The sequence below is a fragment of the Synchiropus splendidus genome, chromosome 3 (assembly GCF_027744825.2).
Source record: "Synchiropus splendidus isolate RoL2022-P1 chromosome 3, RoL_Sspl_1.0, whole genome shotgun sequence".
In the NCBI taxonomy this organism is placed as follows: domain Eukaryota; kingdom Metazoa; phylum Chordata; class Actinopteri; order Syngnathiformes; family Callionymidae; genus Synchiropus; species Synchiropus splendidus.
In genome coordinates this window covers 6,619,822-6,645,352 of record NC_071336.1, presented here as the reverse complement: position 1 = coordinate 6,645,352, position 25,531 = coordinate 6,619,822, and the positions used below count along the sequence as shown (strand labels likewise).

Sequence of the window (25,531 nt, the reverse complement as noted above, 5' to 3'; positions counted from 1 at the left end):
ACACCTCGATGGAGGAGAAGAAGGAGCTGGAGATGTTGAGAGAGGCTTTTCGTGAAGAAAAGTTGGAGATGGAAAGGATGAGAGAGAGTTTCCTCCTGGAGAAAAGCAACATGCAAAAGGAGAGAGAGAAGATTCAGAAGGAACTCAAGATCCAAAAGATGACGACAGATGCCTTCGATGATGAGACTGATAGGATGATTGCAGAAAGAGAGGACTTTGAAATCGAGAGGCACGAGATGGGGATGATGAGGAAAGCCTACATGAGGGAGAAGATGGAGATCCAGAGAGCCAGGAGGGAATTCCACCTGGAGAAAGAACACATGGAAGAGGCCAGGAGCACTTTCAGGTTCGAATATCGTGAGAAGTTCAGACGGCTCAGGAGCTTCAACGCTCAGAAAGATAACCTGATGAAGGAACGGAAGGTTATGGAGATGGAAAGCGAAGAGATGGAGAAGCTTAGGAAAGTTTTTATCGAAGAGAAGATGAGCATCGAGAAGATGAGAATGCAGTTGCAGCTGGAAAAGGACAACATCCAGAATGAGCTGGAGAGCCTCCAAGGAACAGGCAGACAACCTGAGGAGTGAGTGAACATTCTGCACCATGATGACTGACACGAAAATGTCAGAGTAACCTGCGACGGACGTCGTCATTTTGCATCCTGCCAACACCACACCGCAATTATCTTGTGTAATTTGTCAAATGTGTTAGCGTAAAATGTGATTGGACTAGTCTGGAGAACTATCTTGGATTTTTTTTAAACGATGCTCTGATCAGTCAAAGACGTGAACTTGAGAGCCACAACAGTGCACTGAGTATATTATTGTATTGAAAACATATTTTGTTAATTATTGTTCTTTTTAATGCTCTTTTTTATCTGAATGCATGCACAAAACAAATAAAAAGGCTTGTTCCCAAAAAACACTTGTGTGTTCCTGGCTGAACTCTGAGTGGTCATGAAGCCCTTTGGGGAAACAGTCTTCATGTAAATTACTCAAGTCATGACCAACATGAGCCATCATGTTCACATAGAGATTTGTCATAGGAAAAAAAGCTCTTCATATGGCCAGAAAGCAGAACCACAGAGGGCAGACAGCCAGAGCTTATGAAGAAAAAAGTACAAATACAGAAATACAAAAGTGAGAGTGGGAATATGATTGTGTCATCACAACTGTGGCCTGGTTGAGTCAAAACTTCAGACACAGGCGTCTAAGTGAGAAAATGAGACAAGTGAGAAAAGAAATGTTTTTGTAATGGGACGTTTGCTTGTATTTTTTTTTTTTTTTTATTATCCCGGTAGGTTTTTCTTACACAGCACAATTCTTCATACAACCCTTGGAAAACAACTCTCTTGTGTGCGGGCGACTTGACGCGTGCGTCCTCCATTCCTCAGTAACACGGAACACATCGCGCCCCCCAATAGTTCAGTAAGGGGTGCCTCTGTTGACCTGTATAATATAATACGAAACGACTCCGGACAGGAGAGTCCAATGCTCTCACAAGGTCAAGTAAATCATACCACGGAAAGAACTTGTTGTCTCTCTTCACCAACGTCAAAACAGAAACTGAAAGTCATTTCACCCGCGCTGCTCACTGTCACGCAGACACCCGGATTAAAAGCGCACGCACACTGATCCGAGAAACGTTGACGATCAACTCTCCAGGCTCGTCAGTGAGTATATCTATGTTTAATCGGGGAACGATGTGGAACGAAATAACGTGACGACTTCGGTTTTACAGTTCGTTCTAGTGAGTAAAGTTGTGTTGAATGCGGAGAAGAGACGTTGCCCATTTTGCGCTCCCTACGTTGATTAAAAACACCACACGAAAGACAACGTTTAAGGGTTACATTAAGCCACGTTAAGAAGCTAACAGTAATGAAAGTAAAGCGTCTCGTCCGTGCAGGGAAGTTGGTGTAGTGATGTAATTATTATGCGGAAGAGAGTACCGTTCGCGGAACTGTACGGAAGACATTTCACCTGACGGTGAACCAGCAATGACTACTAATTTACGCAATGGCTCTAAAATGTCATTTGTCAACTTTGTCTACCAACTACCCCCTATGCTTTAGTAAAATCAAGAATACATTTTTGAAGCCATGAACAAACCTTGCGATTAATTTATTGGTGAAAAGATTTTTTTCTTCAGGAAGCAGTATATCAGAGGGAGAGCACATGTCAGGTGTTTAGAAGACAAAGTCAGAGAGGCTAGATGGAGATGGTTTGGACATGTGCAGTGGAGAGATAGTGAGTACATTGGTAGGGAGATGTTGAGGTTGGAACTGCCAGGCAGAAGGTGGAGAGGAAGGCCAAAGAGGAGATTTATGGAGGTGGTGAAGGAGGACATGAGGTTTGTTGGTTTGAGAGAAGAGGAAGCAGAGGACAGGGTGAGATGGAGGAAGATGATACCCTGAAGGGAGAAGCCGAAAGGAAAAGAATAAGAAGTTTTCTATTCATAGAATCTACATCTAGAGATTGCTAATTTAATCGTTCTTCTTTAACACTTCTTTCCATTTGCCACCCTCACGACGACGCTCATAAAAGGACAGGAGCGTGTCGCTGTAAATGCTAATTGTGCTGTTTATAAACCATCGCCACAGTCGTACTGGCCTGTTGTAAATAGAAAGGTCAGGAATGTGTCGACAACAGTAGTGATTGATTTCATTTACACAACAAAGTCCAGTTCACATGCAAGTGCAGCTATTAGACATCAGTTATAGCTCAAGTGTTTTGCTGTTGTTACTGTAATGGCAGTACTTTCCAAAGTTACCTCAGGATCGGCCCATGTTTGACATGTAAATGAAGGAACATTCAAACATGTTTGTAAACTTTTTGTTTTGTTGAAAACTGTGTGTGATGTCTGGATGGTTCCCTGCAGGTGAAGGGGGGAACAGTGAAGTGTCTGGTCTGCTGAGGTTGGTTGAAGATAACAGAGATGGACAGCAATCCAATGAACAGTGACACCACAAGTCTGACCACAGAAGGACGGCTGAAAGAGGAAGTCATGATTGCTCCAGAGGAAGAAATACCTGAGCTGATGGAAACTGAATCAGAGGAAGGGCATTTTGATTCGTCTCCACAGTGTCATGATAGGCAGACGATGGAAGGAAGAGGTAAGAGAGGGTCACTCACTCGCCGTCTTCACTTGCCCGTATCACAGGTACTGTATCACGTCACGCATTGACTCTGAACTGAGACATTTTTCCAGGAGAGGAACAACAAGATGAAGTACCCATGGGCGTTGATGTGAACACAGATCAAGGTGGACATGGTGGAGCTGGTGTCTCGACTGTGGATCATAGTGCAGATGTCAATGCCACTCAGATGACTCCACAACCACCAGGAGATGAAGAGACGGCATCATGCCAGGACGACCAAGGAGGTAGCAGGGAGCTCAGCTCACTCTCAGACCTCTCTTAAGAAATGCAAGGCCTACCTTTTGTTCCATGCTGTGGTGTGTTTAATTAAACACCTGAGTTTGATTTGCAGGTGACATTCCCAACAGCACGAAAGATTTTGCCCTTCTGCAAGGTCATCAGTTGGACAACTGGACTTCAGGAGCAGAGCAGCCTGGCACAGAACACGGACAGAAGAACGAGCCAGAAGCAGAAACACACGCTGAAGAGAGAACAGAAGGCGATGACAGTGGAGAGACAGAAGAGAAACGTGAAGATAGTGGAGCTGCAGAGGTGGACGTGAACACTGGAGCAAGAGATTTAAATGAACCAGCAGGTTGGTCACTGACATCTACCTGCATCCACGAGAGAGAAGACTGCAGGACGGAGGATGCCAGTGCAGAAAACAGAGGCAGGACTGTGGTGTTGGGAGAAGCTGGTCTGGTGAAGGCCGATGGTGATGAGAAGTGTGAGACAGCACTCCAGATCACCCACAGTGAAGCTGTAGAGGCAAGCATGTCTACAAAGCTCGATCCGTCTGGCGAAGTGGGAAACACCGGTGAGAAGATCTCAGAAGAGAATGAAGGAGGTAAGTTGGAATATGAAACATGATAAGTTTGTCAGAGGTTCACCTGGGTGTGAAATGACTCTTCTCTTCATCTGAAGGGGTGTTGCATGAGAAAGAGGTTCCCACCACGATAGACAGCAGGACTGAAGAGATGAAGACTCCAGTGACACGTATCGATGAAAAGGATCATGAGGCAGAGATGAAATTACAAGAGAGCAGTGGGACACCGACCAGATCCCAGTCATCTGTGACCACGCATCATCCATGTTCCCTCCTAACCCAACAACCATTCGGACGCAAGGCTCTCCTGGAGGAGGAACCTGCAGGTAACCAGAGCAACTCTCAACTGATCCATATTGGGTTGGTTCATTGTTTTCCTCTGTGGCCAGGTGACAGCAGTATTGTGGCCCAGGCTGGGAGTGTTGTCACCAGTTTGACCAATCACGAGTTTGCTTCTGTGGAAGGGAGAGATGAGAATGTTCACAGGAACGCACCACATGATGCGATCAAGACACAGAGCGATCAAATGAGGGAAACAGCTGTGAAAGTCAATGAAGCAGAAGAGACACTGATGCAAACTAGGGGACAGAGAACTGAGGAGAAAGACCAAGCAGGTGACTACATGATGCACCTCCACTGACATCTCAACCATGACACCCAACGTTCATTTTAGGCTCGATAAACGTGTATGTCCCGCGGTCTGTGATTTCCATCACACGTTTGACTTCACTTTTTCTATTTATTCCCGACTGAACTCTGACCACATTCATTTTTCATAATGTGTTGCATTGGATATCTACATTTAGTTATAAATATTGAGATATATGTTGCTGCCCGTACATGGCCAATGTTTCACCGGCAGTCTGCTGTTGATAACTGTGTTTCATGTTTGCTGAAATATATTTATGCCCACAACCTCCCTGAACTTGTATTTTACAGAACCCACATTCATGATTCCAGGACTCTCCCCGCAGCAGGAGAAGGAGCAGCATGATGAGACTTCACTGCTGGGAGGAGGAAGAAAGAGAAAGAAACATCCACGTGACTCATACGAAGCAGAGGAAGAGAAGAGAAGGATTTTAGGTAAAAAATGTCTCAGATCAAGTCACAAGATGCACACTGAACTTTTCAGTGTGTTCCAATATGGACGCTCATCATGTCTGTGTCAGTTGTTAATTCATCATTCTCTTTGCTGTTAAGCTGCTGAGCCACAATCACACTATGGTCTGAGGAACCAAGGAGCCACATGTTACCTGAACAGTGTCCTCCAGCTCCTTGTCATGACACCCGAACTCAAACCAAGGTTTGAAAGACACCTTTTCACATTGAGCAACACACTAGGACACTTGTACTGCAGCATCACATGACCTTGTTCTATATTTGGAAAAGAGCTTCGGAGGTAACAGCGTGGTGAACAAACCGACTCCTGGCTGTGGTTTGATAAGGAGGATCAACATTCTGGTGCTTCCAGTTTGTGAATGTTTGAGAACCAAACCTGCTGCGTTTATCAGAAACCCATCGTCGTGGCTTCTTCAAATCCTGTTGACAAACTGCGACAGCAGTGTTGAAGATTGACAGACCTGTTGAAAATAACCTGTCCTTCACACCATGAGCACATCAAGGCCCCTCAGAGCACCAATAATTAAATTAAATTAAAAGATGCAAGTGGACTAGATGGTCCTTTTAGTTTCCTAAACACCTGGCAGAAGAGCTGCAGCTCATCATCAGTCTTCTTCATGAATCAGTGGGTCATCAATAGGTGAGATCCTCTGAACAAACCATTACCACGATAATGTCTCCGTGGTGAAAGAGCTGCTCGACCTTTTGGACGTCAGGAACCTTCCACGTTTTGAGAAAAAGATTTTATTGTGGCAAATTTCACACTGAGACCTCTGTGTGTTGTCAGGCTGGATTCTGAGAGAGAGTTTGACCAAGAGCTCCAAAAACTCTTTGAGAGCCTTGAGCACAGGGTATGTGAGACAAGGAACATCACCAGGCTTTTGGGAATTCAAAGTGGTAAGTCATTAAAAATCATGTTTTAGAGGCAGAAGCAACATCAGTGGAAGGTTCTGTTTTGTGAGTGCAGGGTTGCAACCTATGCACTCAAAGACATGTTTAGAATCTAAATGTTGTACACTGAAGATGAAACATTATCATTATTGTTTTGACAGTGTAGATTTACAAGCCAGTTCTTTGACTCCACCCTACAGTATATTGCATTCTAGCTTCACACTTGTTTACAGTGCTGAATGTGGAGGAAGCAAGGTGCAATGCCAGGCAGTTCAGAGAGCAGCGGTGGTCAGACTGACTGGCCTGAAGCATTTACTGGTCTTCATTTGTTTTGCAGTGTTTCAGCAGCGTGATGCGGCTGAATGCCTGGACGATATTTTCCAACGACTGAGCCCACAAGCCTCTGAGGTGAGCAGTGATGCTGTCTTCTTCCACTGTCACCGTCTGCCATGATAACTGATGTTTCTGTGTCCAGCTCTTCAGAGCAACTTGGAGAAACTCGACAAGATGCCTCAGGCAGCATGACATCACCACTGAGGACCTCCAGTGTTGGTCTTTGACTCTCCCACTGATATGTGATGAAAACGGCGAATACAATGTGGTGAGTATCTCAGTTCTACATGTCCAATGACCCTGTCGCTCACCGATTGATATGTTTTTGGTTTCCACCTAAACAGAAGGAAAGTGTGTGGATGTTCTTGAAGCCAAAGTCTCTGAGCGCAAACAACAAGGTGTTCTGCCCCACATGCTGTGAGAAAACAGAAGCGACACAAGTGAGTTTCAGTCAACTTCTAGCTGAGAACACTCAAGTGTTGGAGTGTAGCTCTTCCCTGTCTGGCCATGTGTCTGCAGAAGATGGAACTAGAAGCGCAACATTGATAGTGAAAAGAATGTTTTGTCTGCAGGAGCGTGAGCTGCTGAAGTTTCCAGAGAACTTGATAGTGCTTCTAGTCAGATTTGAGTTTAATCCTGACTCCCGGTTCTACATCAAATCCCAATGTGATGTGCTTGTTCCCACTGCATTGAAGATGGAGGCGAGTAGATGAGTTTATATTACGTTTCCTCTGGGTACTCCACTTCATGAGTGACTGCTTCCTGTTCTAGGACCGCGACTACACACTGTGTGGGATGGTGGATCACACAGGGGGTCTGTGGGGAGGGCATTACACCACCACGGCCGGGTCCAGTCAAAACCAGACCTGGTATCAGTTCAATGACTCGTGTGTCACAGAGGTGAGAAAAGAGTGGAGCAAAATGACCTGACTTGGACTGGAGCTAGTGTCCAGTTCAAGTCCCTTGAGTGACAGATTTGACCTCTCTAGACTCATTGAAGCTTGACATTGAAACTCACTGGAGATTCAAATGAGAACAGCAATAATAACTGACAAAGCATAATGACCTGACAAAGCCTTTATTGTTGTGAAGGCAGTATGAAAGAGTGATTTTAGAACTTTGATGTCTACTGTTCTGAACTTCATGTAGCCAAAAAAGTGCATCCGACACGCTTGAAAAACCTTGTCAGCACACAGGATTCAGACCTTTCGATCACTGAATATGTTGACTTTGAATTTAAAGCAAGCATTTAGAGACTTGAAAACCAGTGACTTGGTTTCACTCCTGAACTAAAGCATCATCCAATGATGATCATCTTCCCCTAATATCTCTCTCTCTGATGTTAAAGGTTTCAAATCCTTGTGAGTCAAAAGAGAGCATCAGGTCAGTGTTGGAAAAACAAAACACATTTCAAGATTATGGCTTGAATCTCACACATGACTTTAATTCACCTGACTTGTTCAACAGATCCAAACATGCCTACCTTCTGAAGTACAGAGGTAAGACACGACACTGCACGTCTGCTGACGGATCCCGTTTCACCACCTGTCACTCACATGTGCAGCGACATCAGCTCCACAGAGCAACAGCATTGCCATCAAGGGTGAGCTTTAACACCACGTTTGTCTTCACTGGGTTTGAAGCAGCTTCAATGGTATCACAGGCAAAATGGGAAAATGCTTCTCTCATACACCAGACATTACATTATGACCACCTGGAGCCAGAACAGTGACAGAAAGATGTGGGAACAAACACAGGTCTGTCACAACAGTCGGTGTGCTGTAGCTCTGAATTCATCCCTCACTGGAGGAAACCCAGGAGTGTGTCACTCCCAGCCAGGTCCTTTTAATAACTCAAAGTCATGCTGACATTTTGCACCAAGTCCGTTAAGAATCCCTGCTTACATGTTTGCCATTAGTGCTAGTTGCTAAGATTTTGAAAAATAATCTTGAATCTATTTTTTGCTTCAGAGTCGAGGAGAAATGTGCTCTGTCTGAGTGTCAAGCTAGCTCCAAATGCAGCAATCATGTAAGCGACTAGAAAATGCTCTCAGAGCACAAACCTCCACCAAGCAGCTTCAGTCCACTCCCAGCACAATCTCCAATGAGTCTGTTGAAACCCGGGATCAAACCAGGGACCTTTAGATCCTCAGTCTAATCCTCTCCTGGCTGAGCCATTTCAGCACGGACACACAAGTGAAGTACACACGAGTGTACTCTGAGTCGCAGACATGCAGTTTATCAAGTTAAAATTCCCGGCTCCAGATCACTCCCAAAATTGAATCATTTCTTCCTTGTCACATTTCTTGTCTTGTTTGGATTTACAATGTGTTATTTCATCAGTTTGGTGTTGGACTTGGACATGCTTCAGTCTTGGTATGCTGTGGTCTTTACTCAGTCCCGGGATAGTGTTAACTTCAACACTGAGTGCAAGTACAAATCTGGGTCTTGGTCATTCACAGACCAATCTCTGCAGCGCTGTCTCATGCTGGAACTCTCGGGTCATGTTTCCAGGCTCAAGAGAAGGGCACTGTGTTAAAGTGTGTTCCCACAAGTCTTTTAAGTTCAATTGGAGCAGCTGAGCCTCAATGTTTGAGTCACACAGTAATTCAATGGTCTGAGAAAACCTGCTGATTCATGCTTCTTAGATTAGATGAGATGGCCTTTATTAGTGCCTCAGTGGGGAAATTCAACATGCCACAGCAGCCAATGACACAAAAGCATTAATGTCAAAGACATTTATATATATATATATATATATATATATATATATATATATATATATATATATATATATATATATATATATATATATATATATATATATACATAGCTGAATGATGAAAGTAAAGGAATGATGGACTTATTCTTTGTTTTTTTCAGAGGACGAAAAGGAGCCATCTGGGCGGTTTCCCTGGATTGTTCTTGGTGTTGGTGTTGGTGTTGGTGTTGGTTTGGCCGTTTTATGTTCTGTAAAACATGTCTTTAACAAACGCATGACTTGGAAGATTTGGAAGTAGGTGTTTTTCCCGTGCAGTATATTGAGACGAATTTTTATTCTTGCAAAAAAAATGTTGCATCATTATTTGCCAGATCAGCAGGTAAATGAAAGGTACGGATAAAATTCAGACTGCGAGAGTAGTGAGACTTGAGAGGAGTGTTCGTCACACTGGAATGATATTAATCAAGGCTGTGTTCATGGCTACAGTATAATGGGATGCATATATTGTAATGCATTCTCAAATGACGTTACACTGTAAAATCTTTTAAGATTAAGCTTCAACCGCAATAATGTTTTCATAGTTTGAGAAATGGATTGAAATACTTAATGACCACTTGCTCTGTTTGTTCTTCTTGTTTGAATGTGAATTTGGTGTGTTGTGGGTGGATCCATAGATGTGATGTGGGAGGAACAAAAATGCTTGTGGGTTGATTTGAAGTTTGTCGAATGTGGTATCAACATGCAGCTGTCAGGTATTGTCTTCTGACTGCAGCAGCCAAAACAAAAGCCTGTCTTTGACCCAATGTACTGGGCCAGCGAGCACCATGGGCTCAGCACTGCAGAATCCACAAGGAGTGCACCTGGAAGACGTCTCGTCGAGAATGAAAGTGAAAGCTTGACAACTGATCCAAAGGCGGGTTTCCCCTCAGAGTGTTTTTCCACTGATTATGATATTGGATATGATTTTAACACCCAAATGTGTCAACATGAATAATTAAAATGGATTAATGAGAAGTGAGATGAATTGAAAATGGTGTGTCTTCCTTGTTTTGTCTTCAAGTGTCTCACTTGTCTTGACTCTAGTGTGTCGGTGGTGCTTCTGCATTTAACTTTTTACATTTCTCCATTTTGACGTCCTATTCACTCTTACATGATTTGGAAACTGTGAGCTTTGCTGTGTGCATCTCACCACTCCAGTTCAGTGTAGTAAAGCACACTGTGTATTCAAAAATGAAAGTACTGCTGTTAGGTGAGTTCATTATTATTTGTTTTGCTGAAGGTTGCTCGGGGGAAACCCTGAGTTCACTGATAGACCACGCTCCTAGAGAGAAATTCCCTCACATAAAATCCGCAGCTCACACTGGTCAACAAGGTAACAACTAAGTTATTGTTGAATGCAGCGTTTCTTGAATGTTGTTATCTACTCAAATGGAGACTTGATGAATGAACACTGGACCAGTGGGTCTGTACTAGACAGCTCCATTTTTTTTTTTATTCAGTGTGTTCCATGGACGTTTCCATCGTTGAGCTTCTGCCTCGGAACATTGAATTGAATTTACTGTAGATCTTCTAGCAAAGCAACATCATCACCAGGACTGGCCGACTCTGGACCTTGTCTACATCCATCACATGCTCCATTTCTAGGATCCATCGCAAATGGCACAGCAGACTGTATAACTAAACTATATCGGTAGCACATTTATATATATACAATATGCAATACCAAAAACTTCTCAGGCTTCTGTGATGTCATGTTGTCTTTAATTCAGAACAGAAGGACACAGCACTTGTCCAAAAAGCTTCTAACAGAAAAGAAAGTCTGAAACAATGGCAGGAATAATGAATCCAAGTGGATGAAACAAATGTTTGGCTCCTTTGTTTTTCCCACCCGACAGGACTGAGCCCAGAAGAGACCTTTGCTGCTGCATTGATGTGAGATGAGAATCTGAGTGGCATCACAGGTGTCCACCAGGAAGCAGCAGCAGGACTTGGATGGTGGACATGTGTCTGAGTCCATGTTGAGCCAGGAGAGACTTGTCTGTCAAGTTCTCGCTCTGGTAGCACACACGGAAGTCTGAGGCTGAAAGAGACGCAACATGTTTAAAATGAAGCCACGGAGATAAAAATACACCTATCAGCCACACTTGACTCTGTGTAGTGTTATAATAATAATATTAACATTATTATTATTGTTCTTATTATTGTTCTTACTAAGAATAAGAATAAGAACATGAAGAATAATAATAATAAGAACAAGTATAAAATTAAGAATAAAAATAACAATAACAATAAAAACGTAATAATTTGTTTTAAGTTGCAAGATAAGACTTGCGACAATAGCGAAGAAACGAAGTCGGTCTTACTGAGTTGCAGTTTCGTTTTGAGAATCTCTTTCAGCGCCGTCACGGTCATTTTCCCGAACTGCTCTTCATTCTGGCACAGATCGAGGACCAAACTCTCCCCTCTGGGTCCGCTGACGTAAAGCTGGATCACCATGCTGCTGCCTCCTCGGGTGGGATGAGACACTTGGTTCGAGTAGAACAGTTCTTTCTGATCTGGCTTTTTTCATGAGACCTCCTCCAAGCACAAGTCACGTGATTTCTCTGAACTATGGACGAGATCACAACTCACCTAACGAAGATATCTGGAGACTGAACAAGCAAACATGGGCTTCTGGAATTCTAAACCCGCTGTGACCAACACGACCATCAAGAACACATCTACTGAGACACCGACCAGAACCGACATTACCCGAACTGCTGAGGAGAAATGCTACGACCCGAAAGACCCCGACCTGAAGTTTGTGGAGCGAGAGGACGAGATGGACGGTGAGAGGGAAGGAAACCCAGTGGAATCTATTGATGATGATGTGCAAAGTATTTGTAAACTTGGGACAAGTAACTTGAGAAGAAGCGTAATGTGAAATGATTAGACTCAGACCAGGCTGTGGCATTTAAAAACACGTGGTTTCCTTCTTTTGACAGAACGCGTATTTTATGATTAATCCTGATTCTGTTACAATTATACGGGTGTTTAGATCCAGCTCCATTTTTGCTTCAACGCTGTAGTTTTCTATTTCTAAGAAGTATGTCTTTGCTTTCCTCGGAGGAACAAATGACGCCATTTAAAAGTTTTTTATTCCTCGTTTTAGATCCCTGCACCTTTAGAAATACATCACTTTGTAATGTAGTTATTGTTATTATTTATAGCTGTATGGAATTGGCAACTAAAGAATGCTATTGTTAACCTTATTTTCCAGTGACTTTTTTCTAAACACACTTAAAAATAATGCCCTACATGCATCTAAAGCTGCCATTATAAGCTTGTTTTTTAGTAACTGTTCTGACCTCTGACCTCGAATTTCTGTGTAAATTAGGCTTATCTGAAACATGATTTTTTTAAAAAGTTAATGATCTTTTGTTATGTCTGTTCATCAGTCTTGTGCGTGGGCTACAAGTCTCCAAGAGCGCTGATGTCCTGCGGTCACTCCGTCACCCCCATGTCACTCACAAGTTACTGCCGTCATTTATTGGAAGAGGTAAATGTGGCCGTAGAGCTGACACTGAACTCACCAGTTCTCATGCAATATGTGGGTGTTCATGTTGTGTCACTGACAAGTTACTGCCATCAACTGCTGTCCATGGTACATCATAGATCTGGTTGGTGTTGAGAAGGAGTTGATACTAATGTCAGGAAGTGTTTGCTCTGTGACTGAGGGAGCATAATGCTGAAGGACAGTCCTGCTGCTTCTGTCAGAGCTTGTACTGTTATGTACCTATAAGATTGTTCATGGTAGCGAGTAGTACTACTGACCTGAATGCAATCCATCACCAGTTCTCCAGGATCCATTGAAATTGTTTTATTTTCTACCATAAACTTGTGGCCGCTGTTGTTATTCTACTTTGCAACTCTATATTTTTGTCAATGTCCCAGGGGAGCAGCCGATTTGAGTGTGCAGTCTGTGTAGGCCGCTGGACGTTTCAGGAGGTTCAGAAAATGGCTCGTCTTTCTCCTCAAGAGGCGGATGACTTTGTCAAAAAAATGTGGAAAAATTATAAAATAGAGTGTCAAGTCAAGTCAGTAAGTATTAATGACTGTGCTGATGAATGAATGTGTTCTCATGTTCTTGCGTTCACAGCTAATGTCTTTTGTTTGCTTCTGTCAATGCTTTCTCAGTGTCCAGGCTGCAAGTCTTCTTTCCTGAGAACCAACCCCAACGACCTCAGTGTCAAATGCACAGTTTGCAGTGCTGGTAGAGTTGGCATTTACATCTTCTGCTGGCAGTGTTTGAGGGAGTGGAGAGGTCCAGCTCCTCGAGCAGACCGTTGTGACAACGAAGGTTGTGGTACAATGTTGCTTGACATATTGAAAGAGTGTCCAAATATTGAGTTTGAAAGTCTAGCCTTAGCAAGGCTCAAAGGATGCCCCACCATACGGGCCTGTCCTTTTTGTGGACTCCTGGTGGAGCATGATGCAAGTGGTTGTAAATGCATCACATGTGAACGCTGTCAAGTGTCTTTCTGCTTCGTTTGCCTGAAGACTGAAAAGAAGTGCTCAGAAACCAGCTCTCCTTTTGAATACTGTGATTTGGCCCCAAGACAAACCTCTATCCCAGCTAGACAAAATATATAAAAGGATGCTACAGTTTGAAATCGTGGATTTAAGATTATTAAGTATTTGACTGGAAAACTGGAAAATGAAATAAATGTTTTGCTCTGTACAAGTGCTGTTGTAAACTAGACGATCAGAACGGATGTAAAGAGCGTGTTTTCTGCCACCACATCAGGATGAGGAAGCAGCTCATTTACACCGCCTCTCTCCAGTGAGGGCCCTGGCGGTTTGCGTGGACCGTAGCAAAGCAGTACATAAATCCGGGAGGTTGTGTGTTGTGGTGGTCAGTCCACTGGGAGGGCGGAGACCACGCCACGTTTGGCTCATGGGAAATGTGGAGCTATCTCCAGAGCATATGAGGTCACAGGAGCTGAACACCCTGACGGGTTGATGTCTCACTCAACCAGGGTGATCTCTTCGTCGGCAGCCTTGTTTAGAGGTGTGTCCGTGGCAGACATTTGTGAAGCTGAATCCTGGTCTTCAGCTTCTACTTTCGCTCGAGCTTATCTCAGAGATGTGGCGTCGGGATCTGGGGCTCATTTGGTTCTACAGACAGTTTCGGGACCACCCTGAGATGGATCCTGATGGTTCTTATGTGGAGTGGTTGAGGGCCATGCTGGGAGGGAATTCATCTCGACGGTCTTTGGCGTGGTATTAACCAAAAGTGAAGCCCGTTAGAGGGCGGAGCACGTACGACATAGAAATAGTAGTTACCTGAATGTAACTATGAATACATGCATGGCCCTCTAACGGTGCGCCCAGCAGGCCCTGTTCTTTCTCTGAGTTTCCAGAAGGAGATGAGCAGTGAGTAACAGAAGATTTTATTGGGAGAGGTGGAGCCTACCTGGGCAGAGAGTGAAGTGAATCAATTCTCAGGCACGAGGCAGAGCCTCGGGCTGGATTAACCAATAGCGAAGCCCATCAGAGGGCGGAGCACTTGTGACATAGAAGAGTCTGTCGGCTCAAACTCGCCTGGACATGGTTCTGGGACTCCATAGCATGTCTTATGGCCAAAGCAGCCGGCTAGGTGTTAGCCAAAGTCGTTGGCTGTTAAGTCACCCGGGTCACACGACTCAGGTCCCTCGAGCAACAGGACTAGGAGCGGGCAGTTTAAATGAAGCACTGGGTCACTGACAATCAAAGCACTTGAAACGGTGCGTTCACCGCACTCAGGGTGGGAGGGAGCTGCAAGAGAAATGCCAGACAACACAAACTCTTAGACAGAGAATAGTGTCTGGACATCTATTGGTTGACTGTAAATGACAGCGGCCCTGGGGCTTGGGTCCCCTTGCGTTGCTGCCCTAGTAGGTGTTATTGAAATGATATTTGCGATGCCTATGGAAAGGTTTTTGTTGGCCATCATGGCGAATGGTTTAGGCTTGATGAAGCACCGGTGAGTAAGTGCATGAGTGTGTTGAGCATCCAATTAATAAAGCAAGCACCAAAATGAAACTGTTGTCTTCATTCAAGCTCCCAAAATAACAAAATTGGTGAGCAGGATTATAAGAACGCTACGGCAGTGAAGTCTGGACGGACACAGGTCGTGAGCCGACAAGTAACGGGACGTTTTTTGGCGGAGGTGCTGGGCACGTCAGACTACGGAAGAAGTTGTGTCGACAAAGCAAAAATGGCTCTGCAAGTGGAACGAGTGGATGAATATAATGAAAACAAGGTACATTTTGAGTCATATGTGGAAGTGAATGTTGGCAAATGATGTCAGTAATGAGTAAGTGAATTTATGCGCCTTCCACTCTGTGATAGTGGCGGCCACTCACAAACTTCTAAAGATTCTGGTTTGGCCAGCAGCGCCCGGCACCTTACATTAATACCGTGTGAAGAATGTCTGGCAGCAGCATTATTGACCAGTGCAAATTGTCATTGGTGAACGTTTTTGTTTTCAGAAACGTAACCAAAAAGTGAATCGGCTTCTGATCATGTGGTGCCTTTGAAAACACTGTGATGGACAAGAAGAAATATCAGCACGACAATAACAAAATCTTTGAACATGTCAATTTGACAAATTTGAAACCTAAATAGTAACCAGTAGTGGTATCACACACGGTCCGCACAAACCTCCTCCAGCTCCTCCCGGGGGATCCCGAGGCGTTCCCAGGCCAGACCGGAGACATAATCTCTCCAGCAAGTCCTGGGTCTTCCCCAGGGTCTCCTCCCGGTCGGACATGCCCGGAACACCTCCCCAGGGAGGCGTCCAGGGGGCATCCGGATCAGATGCCCGAGCCACCGCAACTGGTTCCTCTCGATGTGGAGAAGCAGCGGCTCCACCTCGAGCTCCCCCCAGATGACCGAACTCCTCACCCTATCTCTAAGGGTGCGCCCAGCCACCCTGCGGAGGAAACTCATCTCAGCCGCTTGTATCCGCGATCTCATCCTTTCGGTCATGACCCCTCCCCTTTTCCCTCACTCTCACAAGACCCCGAGATAATTAAACTCCACCACTTGGGGCAATAACTCTCCACCGACCTGGAGAGAGCATACCACCTTATTCCGGTCGAGAACCATGGCCTCAGACTTGGAGGTGTTGATCCCCATCCCGGCCGCTTCACACTCGGCTGCAAACCACCTCAGCGCATGCTGAAGGTCCCGGTCCGATGAGGCCAGCAGAACAACGTCGTCCGCAAATAGCAGAGATGAAATTCTGTGGTTCCTGAACCGGATCCCCTCCAACCCCTGGCTACGCCTAGAAATTCTGTCCATAAAGTATTCTTTCCACTGCCCGACAACATCACCATCCGCCTCTCCCCACGGACAACTCCAGAAAAGTAGAGGGTCCAGCCTTTCTCGAGGAGTTGGGTTCCAGAGCCCAGGCTGTGCGTGGAGGAGAGCCCGACTATATCTAGCCGGTACCTCTCAACCTCCTGCACAAGCTCAGGCTCTTTCCCCCCCAGCGAAGTGACATTCCATGTTCCAAGAGCCAGAGAATGTCCACACGAACCAGGTCGTCGGGTCCCCCGCCCTCAACTGCCAACTAGTTCTCTTTGCACCCGACCCCTATGACTCCCTCTGTGGGTGGTGGGTCCGCAGGAGGGACGGCCCATGTCATTCATTCAGGCTTGGCCCGGCCGGGCCCCATGGGCAGAGGCCCGGCCACCAGGTGCTCGCATTCGAGCTCCAATCTCTGGCCTGGCTCCAGGGTGGGGCCCCGGCTGCGCCATGCCGGGCGACGTCACAGTCCTTGTTGTTGTTGTTTTCATCTGGGCTTCTGAACTGCTCTTCGTCTGACCCGTCACCTAGGACCTGTTTGCCATGGGAGACCCTACCAGGGGCATAACGCCCCCGACAACATAGCTCCTAGGATCATTCAAGGTACACAAACTCCCCCACCACGATAAGGTTGCAGTTCCAGGGGGAGTATCATGTTACCATATGGATAAATGAAATCCCAATATATAAACTGACAACCTACTTAAATCCCTCTGAATGGCTTTAAGTACTGTGCACATTGGCTCCTGGAGTTCACTTCTACAAATAGTACAAAATTTGAACATGGCGTCTGATAAAACTCGGGAGGATTGCAAACATTTATAACCATTTGGAAGCTGGTCATCCGTGCTCAAGACACAAAAAGTTGACACGTTCAAAAGGTGATGCAAAATGACAACACACGTATACAAAACATCATTATGCAACTCTCTAAAAGCGACAATAATATAGAACAGCGAAGTTAACAGAAATAACACATAAAACATCTCCACTCTGATGAGGCCCTCAGAGATTGTTTTGTCAGCGGTCTGTGTTCAGATGTTACACAATGTAGGTTACTATCCGGAAGTGATCTGGGTTTTTCCCAAGCGTGTGAGGTTGCTGTGTCGATGCAGTTGGCATCAAAGATGGGTTAGGTTAGGGTTCCCTGAGCATGGTGCACAACAACTGGTCTTTCAGGCTGTGAAAAAGCACAGAGAGTTGATGTGCCCATGGGAGACGAGAAGACAACAATGCTCCTGGATACAGGCTCAGCAGATTTAATTTCAGAGATGTTTTATAAAACCCACCTGTCCAGGTATCAGACAAGACCAATGACAGAGATGAAACTGAAATCATGCTCATGGGTACATCACAGTTCGAGAAAGTTAGTGTTGGTCATTGTGAGAGGAGACGGAGCAGCACTTGGACGAAACTAGTTAAAGAGGCTAGATTTAAACTGGAAGCAGATGAGTACGGGAAACAGCTTGATGAGAAATGTCGAATGTGACAGGAGAGTGCAGCAGACAGTCAGCCACCAGCCTGTTTTCTCAACTGAACAGGGATGTTTTACAGGTTTTGAAGCAAAGCTCAGAATGAAGTCAGACGCTTCACCTATTTTCTGCAAGGCTCGTGTAGTTCCCAACACACTTGACGGAAACATGGCGGACTTTGGAGCAATAACCAAAGTGGAGAAAAGTGAGTGGACAGCTCCCTTAGTTGTCGTAGTAAAGGCTGACAAAACATTCAGTATATATGGTGATTATGAGGTCAGTGTGAATCACTGCATCAATGACGAGTCATCAAATTCTTCAGGGTTTGGTTCAGGAGATATGTTTTTTGGATGATGTTCTCATTCCAACTCAACTGCAGGCTCAGAATCAGAGGACTTGAAAAGTGCCGGATGAAGTGTTAACGCACATGGAGAAACATTGTCAATTAACCAGCGCTTATTCCTGTTCAGGGTTGCAGGGAGTGCTGGAGCCTGTCCCAGCAGTCATTGGGCTAGAGGCAGGCATACACCGTACACAGGTCGACAGTCCATCGCAGGACACACGTGTGTGTGTGTGTGTGTGTGTGAATGGGCTGTGGGAGAAAAAACCCATGGGGAGAACATGCAAACTCCATGCAGAAAGGCGATCAAACCCGCAACCTTCTTGCTGCAAGGCGAGAGTGCTAACCACTAGGCTGCCGTGTGCAGTGTAAAGCTGTCAAAATGTCAAGTCCTCAAGAGTAGTTTGGAGTATGTGGGACATCAGATTGATAAAGATGGTCTCCAGCCAATGGAGGAAAAAGTGGCATGAAGTCATTGTTCCAATGCTTGGCAGCCCTGAGAATGCAGCATTGAGCTCTCATTCTGATGGCCTACAGCTATAACACTGAATAGAAGAGATCGGCGGAAAAAATGCAAATACTGTGCATTGTCTCGCGTACCTCAAGCTGCTGAGAAATTACCAGTTAGTTCTATAGACAATGAGAAGGCTACTCTCAAGGATCCTGCGCCAAGCATGGTTTGGACTTGTACATGCATGGATGACCTAAATCTAAACATAAATAAAAACAAACATAAACCTGCAAAAAAAGTGTTCAAAATGACAATTTAGCAGACATAAAGATTAGTGCAAACATGAGCACATAAATAAGGCACAGGGGCAAACTATCAAAGGCAACTGTAAACAAGAGCACAAAAATTGTAAACAAAAGTGATATAAAAAAAAAAAAGATTAATTATATCTTCTCTACCATCTTTTTAAATGACTACTCAAATATCAAATGTGTTTTATTGTGTCTGTATGTTCAATAATCATAAATACAATATACTGAACTTTTTACTCTGGTTGGCCTCCTGTTGCCGTTACGATCTACTTTTAAATGTCATTGTTTGTTTTTAAAAGTCTTAATGGGTTGGTGGCTCCCTCGTATCTCTCTGAACTGCTTCATTTGCACGACTCAGGCAGGCCCGCGAGGGCATCTTCCCAGCTGCTCCTAAGCTGCCCTAGGACCAACCTTGAGAGGGACAGGGCTTTCCCTGTATCTGGTCCCCAACAGTGGAACAAACTCCCTCCAGATGTCAGAGCTGCACAGTCACTTGAGCATTTAAAATCCACCACTTTGTACTGGTTTTTAATCCAACCTGAGCATCCAAATTTGCCTCTGAATCATTGTCTGGCGAAATCCCTTCTGATGTATTGCAGTACACCTCAATCTCTAGTATCTCCTGCACATCAACGTAGATTTAGCAAAGTGCATTTATCAACAAGTAAGACATCGCACCTTGCAATACTCACCATATACCAATGCCAGCAGACCTTTGAGTACATACTCATACTCTTATTGTATTACCATTAAAAGTGTTAAGGTGACTGTTAAATCTGTTTATTATAAATATTTTGTAGTGTGACAACAGTTTAGCATAATATTAAAGAGATAGTCTGGCAGAATGTTTCATACACCACATTTTGTACTGCATATTGTTTCATAATTTTAGATTTCTATTGTATTTGGACATTTGGACTTCACATATTTCAAAATATACAAACAGGTTTTGTCACATTAAATTCTGTTTTCATGACGAAAAGCTGTAGCCTTTTTAAAGTCTGAAATGTTTTATATATAGTTAGAAAAATCTGCATCATACAATGTGCTTTTTGTCTGTATTTTTTTCCAGATATAGAGACATGAAATGATTTTAAAATGATCCAAAAGAACGAAAAAAGCAGCCCTGGACTTTTATATTTTATATATTATTCATATTCATGTGTATTCGTATAGTCCATTCTGCGGATCAACACGTTTGTGGATTTGACCATCTTAACACATTAATATTTAACTCTTTAACTTGGTAACTTTGCTGTCTTGACTCTGGGCGATTAGATCAAAACTTGAGTTTGAATTATTTTCTTTGCTTGTCTGTCAGATGAAAGTGCCAAGAAATGCATTCATTGTGAATATAACGATCATAATAACAGTACAATGTATCTCAAGTTTCATGTCTCCACAATTCAGAGTGAGATATGCAGTCAGTGTTGCTGATCTGCTCTTTATTTTTTACAGACAAATCCTTGTCCTTGGGAAAAATAATTGCCAACAGCTGCAGTCCCTTTTGGATAATTGCTGCCACCTGGCGGTAAAAAAAGATTCAGGACCCTTCACTGAACTGTCCAATAGACCATTGAAACCGCATCGTGTCACCAGCGGGGAAAGCAAAGTGGACACCACGAAGTTCTATCACTGGGAGTCAGAAACTTTATTTCAAGATGCAGCAAAAGAAGGAAGGCAACTGAAGTGTTTCAAGAGAGTACAACAAACAAAAAGTCAAAGGGTCAACTCATTGCCATCCTCAGCAGTGAGATGTATATTTGTAGATTTCAGTTTATCACCATGTGTACGGCTCTCTGCAGTACCAGTTTGGTGTTCTGACAAATATTTTTTGCTTGCTTGAGTGGCATTTTAGTGCTCCACTTAAAACTTTGTAACTTCATGATTCTGTGTCCCGACTACTTTCTCTTGTGGCAACATTAAAATGGAGTCTGACAGGAGCCGGACGGGCACAGAATCCAGTAGACAAAATGGTGAGTGGATAAGACTTATTTTACAGGATGCTGACGATTGTGCATTTGTGCAAATGGGAGAAATAAGCTGGGCTAAAAAGTGCTACTTTCAAGAACAAGCGCCAATACGAGAACCATCTCCTCCAATCACCTGGAAACCTAGATCAGACTTTGGCCTCAGTAGAAAATCTCAGAAATTAACAGATTTTGGCGTCATAAGTTGAAGGTCTAGGCAAGATCCTCCTCGCCCTCTTCTTCCTCAAACTCCTCCTCGTCGGCAGTGGCATCCTGGTACTGCTGGTACTCGGACACGAGGTCGTTCATGTTGCTCTCAGCTTCAGTGAACTCCATCTCATCCATGCCCTCGCCTGTGTACCAGTGGAGGAAAGCTTTGCGCCTGAACATGGCGGTGAACTGCTCAGAGATGCGCTTGAACAGCTCCTGGATAGCGGTGCTGTTGCCGATGAAGGTGGCCGCCATCTTCAGCCCACGGGGAGGGATGTCGCACACTGCTGTCTTGACATTATTTGGGATCCATTCCACAAAGTAGCTGTTGTTCTTGTTCTGCACGTTCAGCATCTGCTCATCCACCTCCTTCATGGACATGCGACCACGGAAAATGGCGGCCACCGTCAGGTAGCGGCCGTGGCGTGGATCGCAGGCGGCCATCATGTTCTTGGCATCGAACATCTGTTGGGTGAGCTCAGGTACAGAAAGAGCCCGGTACTGCTGGCTGCCTCGGCTTGTGAGGGGGGCAAAGCCGGGCATGAAGAAGTGCAGACGTGGGAAGGGCACCATGTTGACGGCCAGTTTGCGAAGGTCAGCGTTCAGCTGACCGGGAAACCTGAGGCACGTCGTGACACCGCTCATCGTGGCGGACACCAGGTGGTTGAGATCACCGTACGAGGGGGTTGTAAGTTTGAGAGTACGGAAGCAGATGTCGTACAGAGCCTCGTTGTCGATACAGTAGGTCTCGTCTGTGTTCTCTACCAGCTGGTGGACAGACAGTGTGGCATTGTAGGGCTCCACTACCGTGTCTGACACCTTGGGGGAGGGGACCACGCTGAAGGTGTTCATGATACGGTCGGGGTACTCCTCACGAATTTTACTAATGAGCAGCGTACCCATTCCAGAGCCGGTGCCACCTCCCAGTGAGTGTGTGAGCTGGAAGCCCTGGAGGCAGTCGCAGCCCTCGGCCTCCTTCCTTACCACATCCAGGACAGAGTCTACTAGCTCTGCGCCCTCGGTGTAGTGACCCTTGGCCCAGTTGTTTCCAGCACCACTCTGGCCTGGGGAGGAGAAAACACAATATGAACTACATATCTCTCAGGTCAACACCACTTGTATGCATCAAGACAGGAATTTACCAAAAACAAAATTGTCTGGTCTGAAGATCTGGCCAAAAGGTCCAGATCTAACCGAGTCCATGGTTCCTGGCTCCAGATCCACCAAGACTGCGCGGGGGACATACTGGCCACCTGCGGACATCAATACACATGAAAATGTGTTTTTATTTTTAAAATGAAATGACAAAATACTGTCACAGCCCATCACTTTCTACTCACCAGAGGCCTCGTTGTAGTAGACATTGATCCGATCGAGCTGCAGGTCACTGTCACCATGGTATGCACCAGTCGGGTCAATGCCATGCTCATCGCTGATCACCTCCCAAAACTACAATTCGATATGTTTGAAATAGTTCAATGAATGTAAACAGGTTAAGCTTATAATGGCACATCATTCACGAAAGACATTATTTTGATTTCACTTGTTACCAGAACAGCAGAAACAGTCAGTCATTAATAATTAAGCACAGCAATGGAAGCAGTCGTCTGTTCAAACTGATTGATCACTTTTCTATACACTACAGGATTCATGTGGTAAGTATTCAGTTTACCTGCCAGATTTAGACAAAACACAATGCACACCTGCTTTATACATTGCAACTTATGTACATTATCGTGGTAAGATTTTGGTGCCCAAATATAGACCCCTGGTCATTTGATCGTCGGTCCCGCAACTGTAAGTGTCTTGCGAGACAGCTTCACCCCGTCTCGTGTTCCCGACTTTTTTTCTGTAGTCGCAGCCGACGATTTGGAAATCCGCCACACAGCCCTGAACTCACATTCTCTAACTGGTCGCAAACCTATTGAGAGCAGACACCCCCCAACGTCTTTACGAGGACGGACCCCAATTGATAGTTACGAAAAGCTAAAACATGCAGTCATATCCATTAAATACGGGAAGGATAATATAAGGCCTGCAACTCGAAGTGGAGCAAAAAAAAAACGGTCTGACTGACAACTTAAAAATGTGGCACACTCAAACACACAAAAAAGCATACTAACCTTTGCTCCGATTTGGTTACCGCACTGACCGGCCTGGAGATGGACGATTTCCCTCATTTTGAATGGACAGACGTGGAAGCGACACGTCGTAACCGCTCCACGGGTCTGACTCAAAACAACCGCCGAGAAACTTATCTTCTACGCCACTGCTTCAACTGTCGCCCAGGCCACATCCGTGAGGCTCCTCACGACCCCCTACCGGACCGGAGTGTGAAGTACACCCGCTGAAACGGAAAAATCAAGTGTGGATATAATCCGAATAAAAACTTGAAGGAACGTTCGGGGAAACGTGTAATTCCACAGTCGAAGGTCAAAGATTGTGAAAGAATTGGTGATAAACTGCCAGAGAGATGATGAAAATGTTTCGGCGGTGAAAAAAGTCAAGACTCAGACCTCAAGAAAAAACGCCCACAAATGAAAACGCAACAGTTTAAAGGAGATATGCACAGACTCGCCATTGTAATATTGGTTATGGTTACTGAAGGTGAAGTACATTTGAGCTCATCTCATCAGGTATAATGAATAACATACTCTAAATGTTATAACGTTTATTTGGAGTTGTAAATTCAAAAGGTGAGGACTGTCATAGATTGTGTTGTTGTCACTGGACTGATAGTTACAATGCCTATGAAAAGTTGTTTTTTTTTTTTTTTTTTTGCCAACAAGGCGAAGGGGATGAAGCACCTGTGAGTAAGCATGAGTGTGTCAAACATTCAATTAATAAAGTGTACAGTTGTCTTCATTCAAGCTCCCAATATATTACAATAATGGCTATGGCTCAAAGTTATACTAATGGTTATAAATAATAGAGTGTGGTGTGTGCTGTGTGTAGCCAGTATCAAAACAACAACTAGAATTTAGTCCATGTTGTCTGGGGTTAGTAGTCAGCCTTTGCGAGAAATCCTGCCTCCGTCCTAAATACTCATGAACTAAATGAACATGATGGTCTAATACAGTATGTGAATACCATCCTGATATTCTTCAAAGATAAAATACCATTAGCGTTTTGCTTCACTGTAAAACTGTGCCAGTTCTGAAGAAGGGCCAGTGAAGGTGGTTCATTTGAAACCCACATTCCTCTGTTGGTGGAGCAAGCAATTGCTTCCGTGTTGAATAGTTAGTGAAAGATCACAGAAACACCCAGGTCTTCAAAGCAACGTTTTAGTTTTGAACTCGATACTACATTCCTCTAAAATAAGTCTGAGTCAGATTCTCATGGACTCATCAGGAGATTTCTGATACCACCACGATGCGCTAGCGTAGCAATATAATGTGGAAAGCCGCACCGCTGACTTTCAAAAGGTTATGGCCAGAAGTCAAATTCTGGTGGTCAAGTGGCTATTTCTGTTTATGAAATTTCAAGGTCAAACTAAGTAACCTTACCCAATATCACAGCGTGTGTCGGATTCAGTCTTTTACAGCAAGGCCACATAGAGCAGTTTATTCAGATAAAGATAACTTGATGAATGTAATGACAAAATATCATTATTCCCATAAAGTCCAGGCTTGGCTAATGTGACTGCTTGCCCATCTGTGCGGGCCTATCTGACATGTGTGCTGGTGGAGCACAACTCAAATCATTGTAAGTCCATCACCTGTAGTGGCTGTAAAGTGCTATTTTGTTTCATCTGCCTGAAAATCCCGGAAAATTAAAGTGTTAGGCAACTCTGTGATGCAATTCTTGCATGGCAGACGACATAAAATGAGGCCAAAGACATTGTTGTTAAATTGTTTTTGTTAATGTTCCATATTTTCTCCCCAAGTTTTCCGATTTAAAATTAATTTTGCCATTACTTTCTCCTCCATACAATGTAGCGTCACTCCTCTAACCTTGGCCCTTATCACCTGGTCAGGAAATGTTGGACACAGTCAATAAGTGAGGGAATGGCACTGGTCACTCTATTATTGTGCAACAGACCAATGATTAAAAGGACAACAATTTCAAACCCACACGCAACATGGACAGTTTTGCTTTCATTTACAGGAATGACCGAGACACTGAATGCCAGACATGCACTTCAGTTGACAGGTGTGTCCCACAAAAGAATGTTTTGCAGTGCATCAATTCTGCATGTCTGACAGCATGTTGTTATATGACACGAACTTGACATCAACGAGTGTATGTGCTGGGGAGGAACCAGATCCAGAGTTACTGCTGTGTAATACCAGACCTACGAAGTCATGCGACGCCCTTCGTTTCATAGTTTACCACTGCGAAAGATCATTCTCTCGCTCTCGGGAGTTAACACTGATCACGTAGAAAAAAGCATTTAGGGCCACCGTAACTTCAAGATCTTAC

At 44.4% G+C, this 25,531-nt stretch overlaps 3 protein-coding genes and 1 non-coding gene across 8 annotated transcripts; 2 read left to right on the top strand and 2 right to left on the bottom strand.

Moving 5' to 3' along the window:
* The first annotated feature begins 1,462 nt into the window (after positions 1 to 1,462).
* LOC128755230 (uncharacterized) lies at positions 1,463 to 10,037 on the top strand. Of its 5 annotated transcripts, none has more exons than XM_053858392.1 (18): positions 1,470 to 1,669; positions 2,875 to 3,109; positions 3,205 to 3,378; positions 3,486 to 3,980; positions 4,058 to 4,285; positions 4,349 to 4,573; positions 4,899 to 5,042; positions 5,160 to 5,262; positions 5,866 to 5,975; positions 6,307 to 6,377; positions 6,445 to 6,570; positions 6,647 to 6,742; positions 6,875 to 7,003; positions 7,074 to 7,202; positions 7,651 to 7,685; positions 7,770 to 7,801; positions 7,867 to 7,905; positions 9,185 to 10,037. In XM_053858392.1, the coding sequence occupies exons 2-18, from the start codon at positions 2,932 to 2,934 to the stop codon at positions 9,319 to 9,321; spliced, it is 2,451 nt and encodes an 816-aa protein (XP_053714367.1). In that variant the 5' UTR covers positions 1,470 to 1,669; positions 2,875 to 2,931; the 3' UTR covers positions 9,322 to 10,037. The 5 variants fall into 5 exon arrangements, 4 of the variants coding, with proteins under 4 accessions (XP_053714365.1, XP_053714366.1, XP_053714367.1 ...); XM_053858393.1 differs by having other exon boundaries at positions 1,471 to 1,669; positions 7,651 to 7,663; positions 9,185 to 9,270; XR_008414089.1 differs by having other exon boundaries at positions 1,463 to 1,669; positions 4,424 to 4,573; positions 7,770 to 8,330; positions 9,185 to 9,202.
* Positions 8,413 to 8,485, bottom strand: trnal-gag (transfer RNA leucine (anticodon GAG)). Its single transcript has one exon. It is a non-coding gene; the product is annotated as a tRNA-Leu (tRNA).
* A 1,308-nt stretch (positions 10,038 to 11,345) lies between the features above and the next one.
* On the top strand, positions 11,346 to 15,834 carry LOC128755233 (uncharacterized). Its single transcript, XM_053858401.1, has 4 exons — positions 11,346 to 11,851; positions 12,461 to 12,561; positions 12,957 to 13,103; positions 13,200 to 15,834. Exons 1-4 carry the CDS (start codon positions 11,689 to 11,691, stop codon positions 13,653 to 13,655), a joined length of 867 nt encoding a protein of 288 aa, XP_053714376.1. The 5' UTR covers positions 11,346 to 11,688; the 3' UTR covers positions 13,656 to 15,834.
* A 4,736-nt stretch (positions 15,835 to 20,570) lies between these two features.
* LOC128755232 (tubulin beta chain-like) lies at positions 20,571 to 23,406 on the bottom strand. The gene is made up of 4 exons (XM_053858400.1): positions 23,233 to 23,406; positions 22,450 to 22,558; positions 22,252 to 22,362; positions 20,571 to 22,173 (listed from the first exon to the last, which is right to left on the bottom strand). Exons 1-4 carry the CDS (start codon positions 23,287 to 23,289, stop codon positions 21,113 to 21,115), a joined length of 1,338 nt encoding a protein of 445 aa, XP_053714375.1. The 5' UTR covers positions 23,290 to 23,406; the 3' UTR covers positions 20,571 to 21,112.
* Between the last annotated feature and the right edge of the window lie 2,125 nt (positions 23,407 to 25,531).

Bases quoted from the DNA above. Each gene is read 5' to 3' on its own strand.
- LOC128755230 (XM_053858390.1), top strand. From the start codon at position 2,932: ATGGACAGCAATCCAATGAACAGTGACACCACAAGTCTGACCACAGAA. The intron at 4,286-4,348 runs GTAACCAGAGCA...CTCTGTGGCCAG, and splicing joins CCTGGAGGAGGAACCTGCAG to GTGACAGCAGTATTGTGGCC. The intron at 5,976-6,306 runs GTAAGTCATTAA...TTTGTTTTGCAG, and splicing joins GCTTTTGGGAATTCAAAGTG to TGTTTCAGCAGCGTGATGCG.
- LOC128755233 (XM_053858401.1), top strand. From the start codon at position 11,689: ATGGGCTTCTGGAATTCTAAACCCGCTGTGACCAACACGACCATCAAG. The intron at 11,852-12,460 runs GTGAGAGGGAAG...TCTGTTCATCAG, and splicing joins GCGAGAGGACGAGATGGACG to TCTTGTGCGTGGGCTACAAG. The intron at 12,562-12,956 runs GTAAATGTGGCC...TCAATGTCCCAG, and splicing joins GCCGTCATTTATTGGAAGAG to GGGAGCAGCCGATTTGAGTG.
- LOC128755232 (XM_053858400.1), bottom strand. From the start codon at position 23,289: ATGAGGGAAATCGTCCATCTCCAGGCCGGTCAGTGCGGTAACCAAATC. The intron at 22,363-22,449 runs GTGAGTAGAAAG...TGATGTCCGCAG, and splicing joins CTACTACAACGAGGCCTCTG to GTGGCCAGTATGTCCCCCGC. The intron at 22,174-22,251 runs GTAAATTCCTGT...TCTCCTCCCCAG, and splicing joins ACCAGACAATTTTGTTTTTG to GCCAGAGTGGTGCTGGAAAC.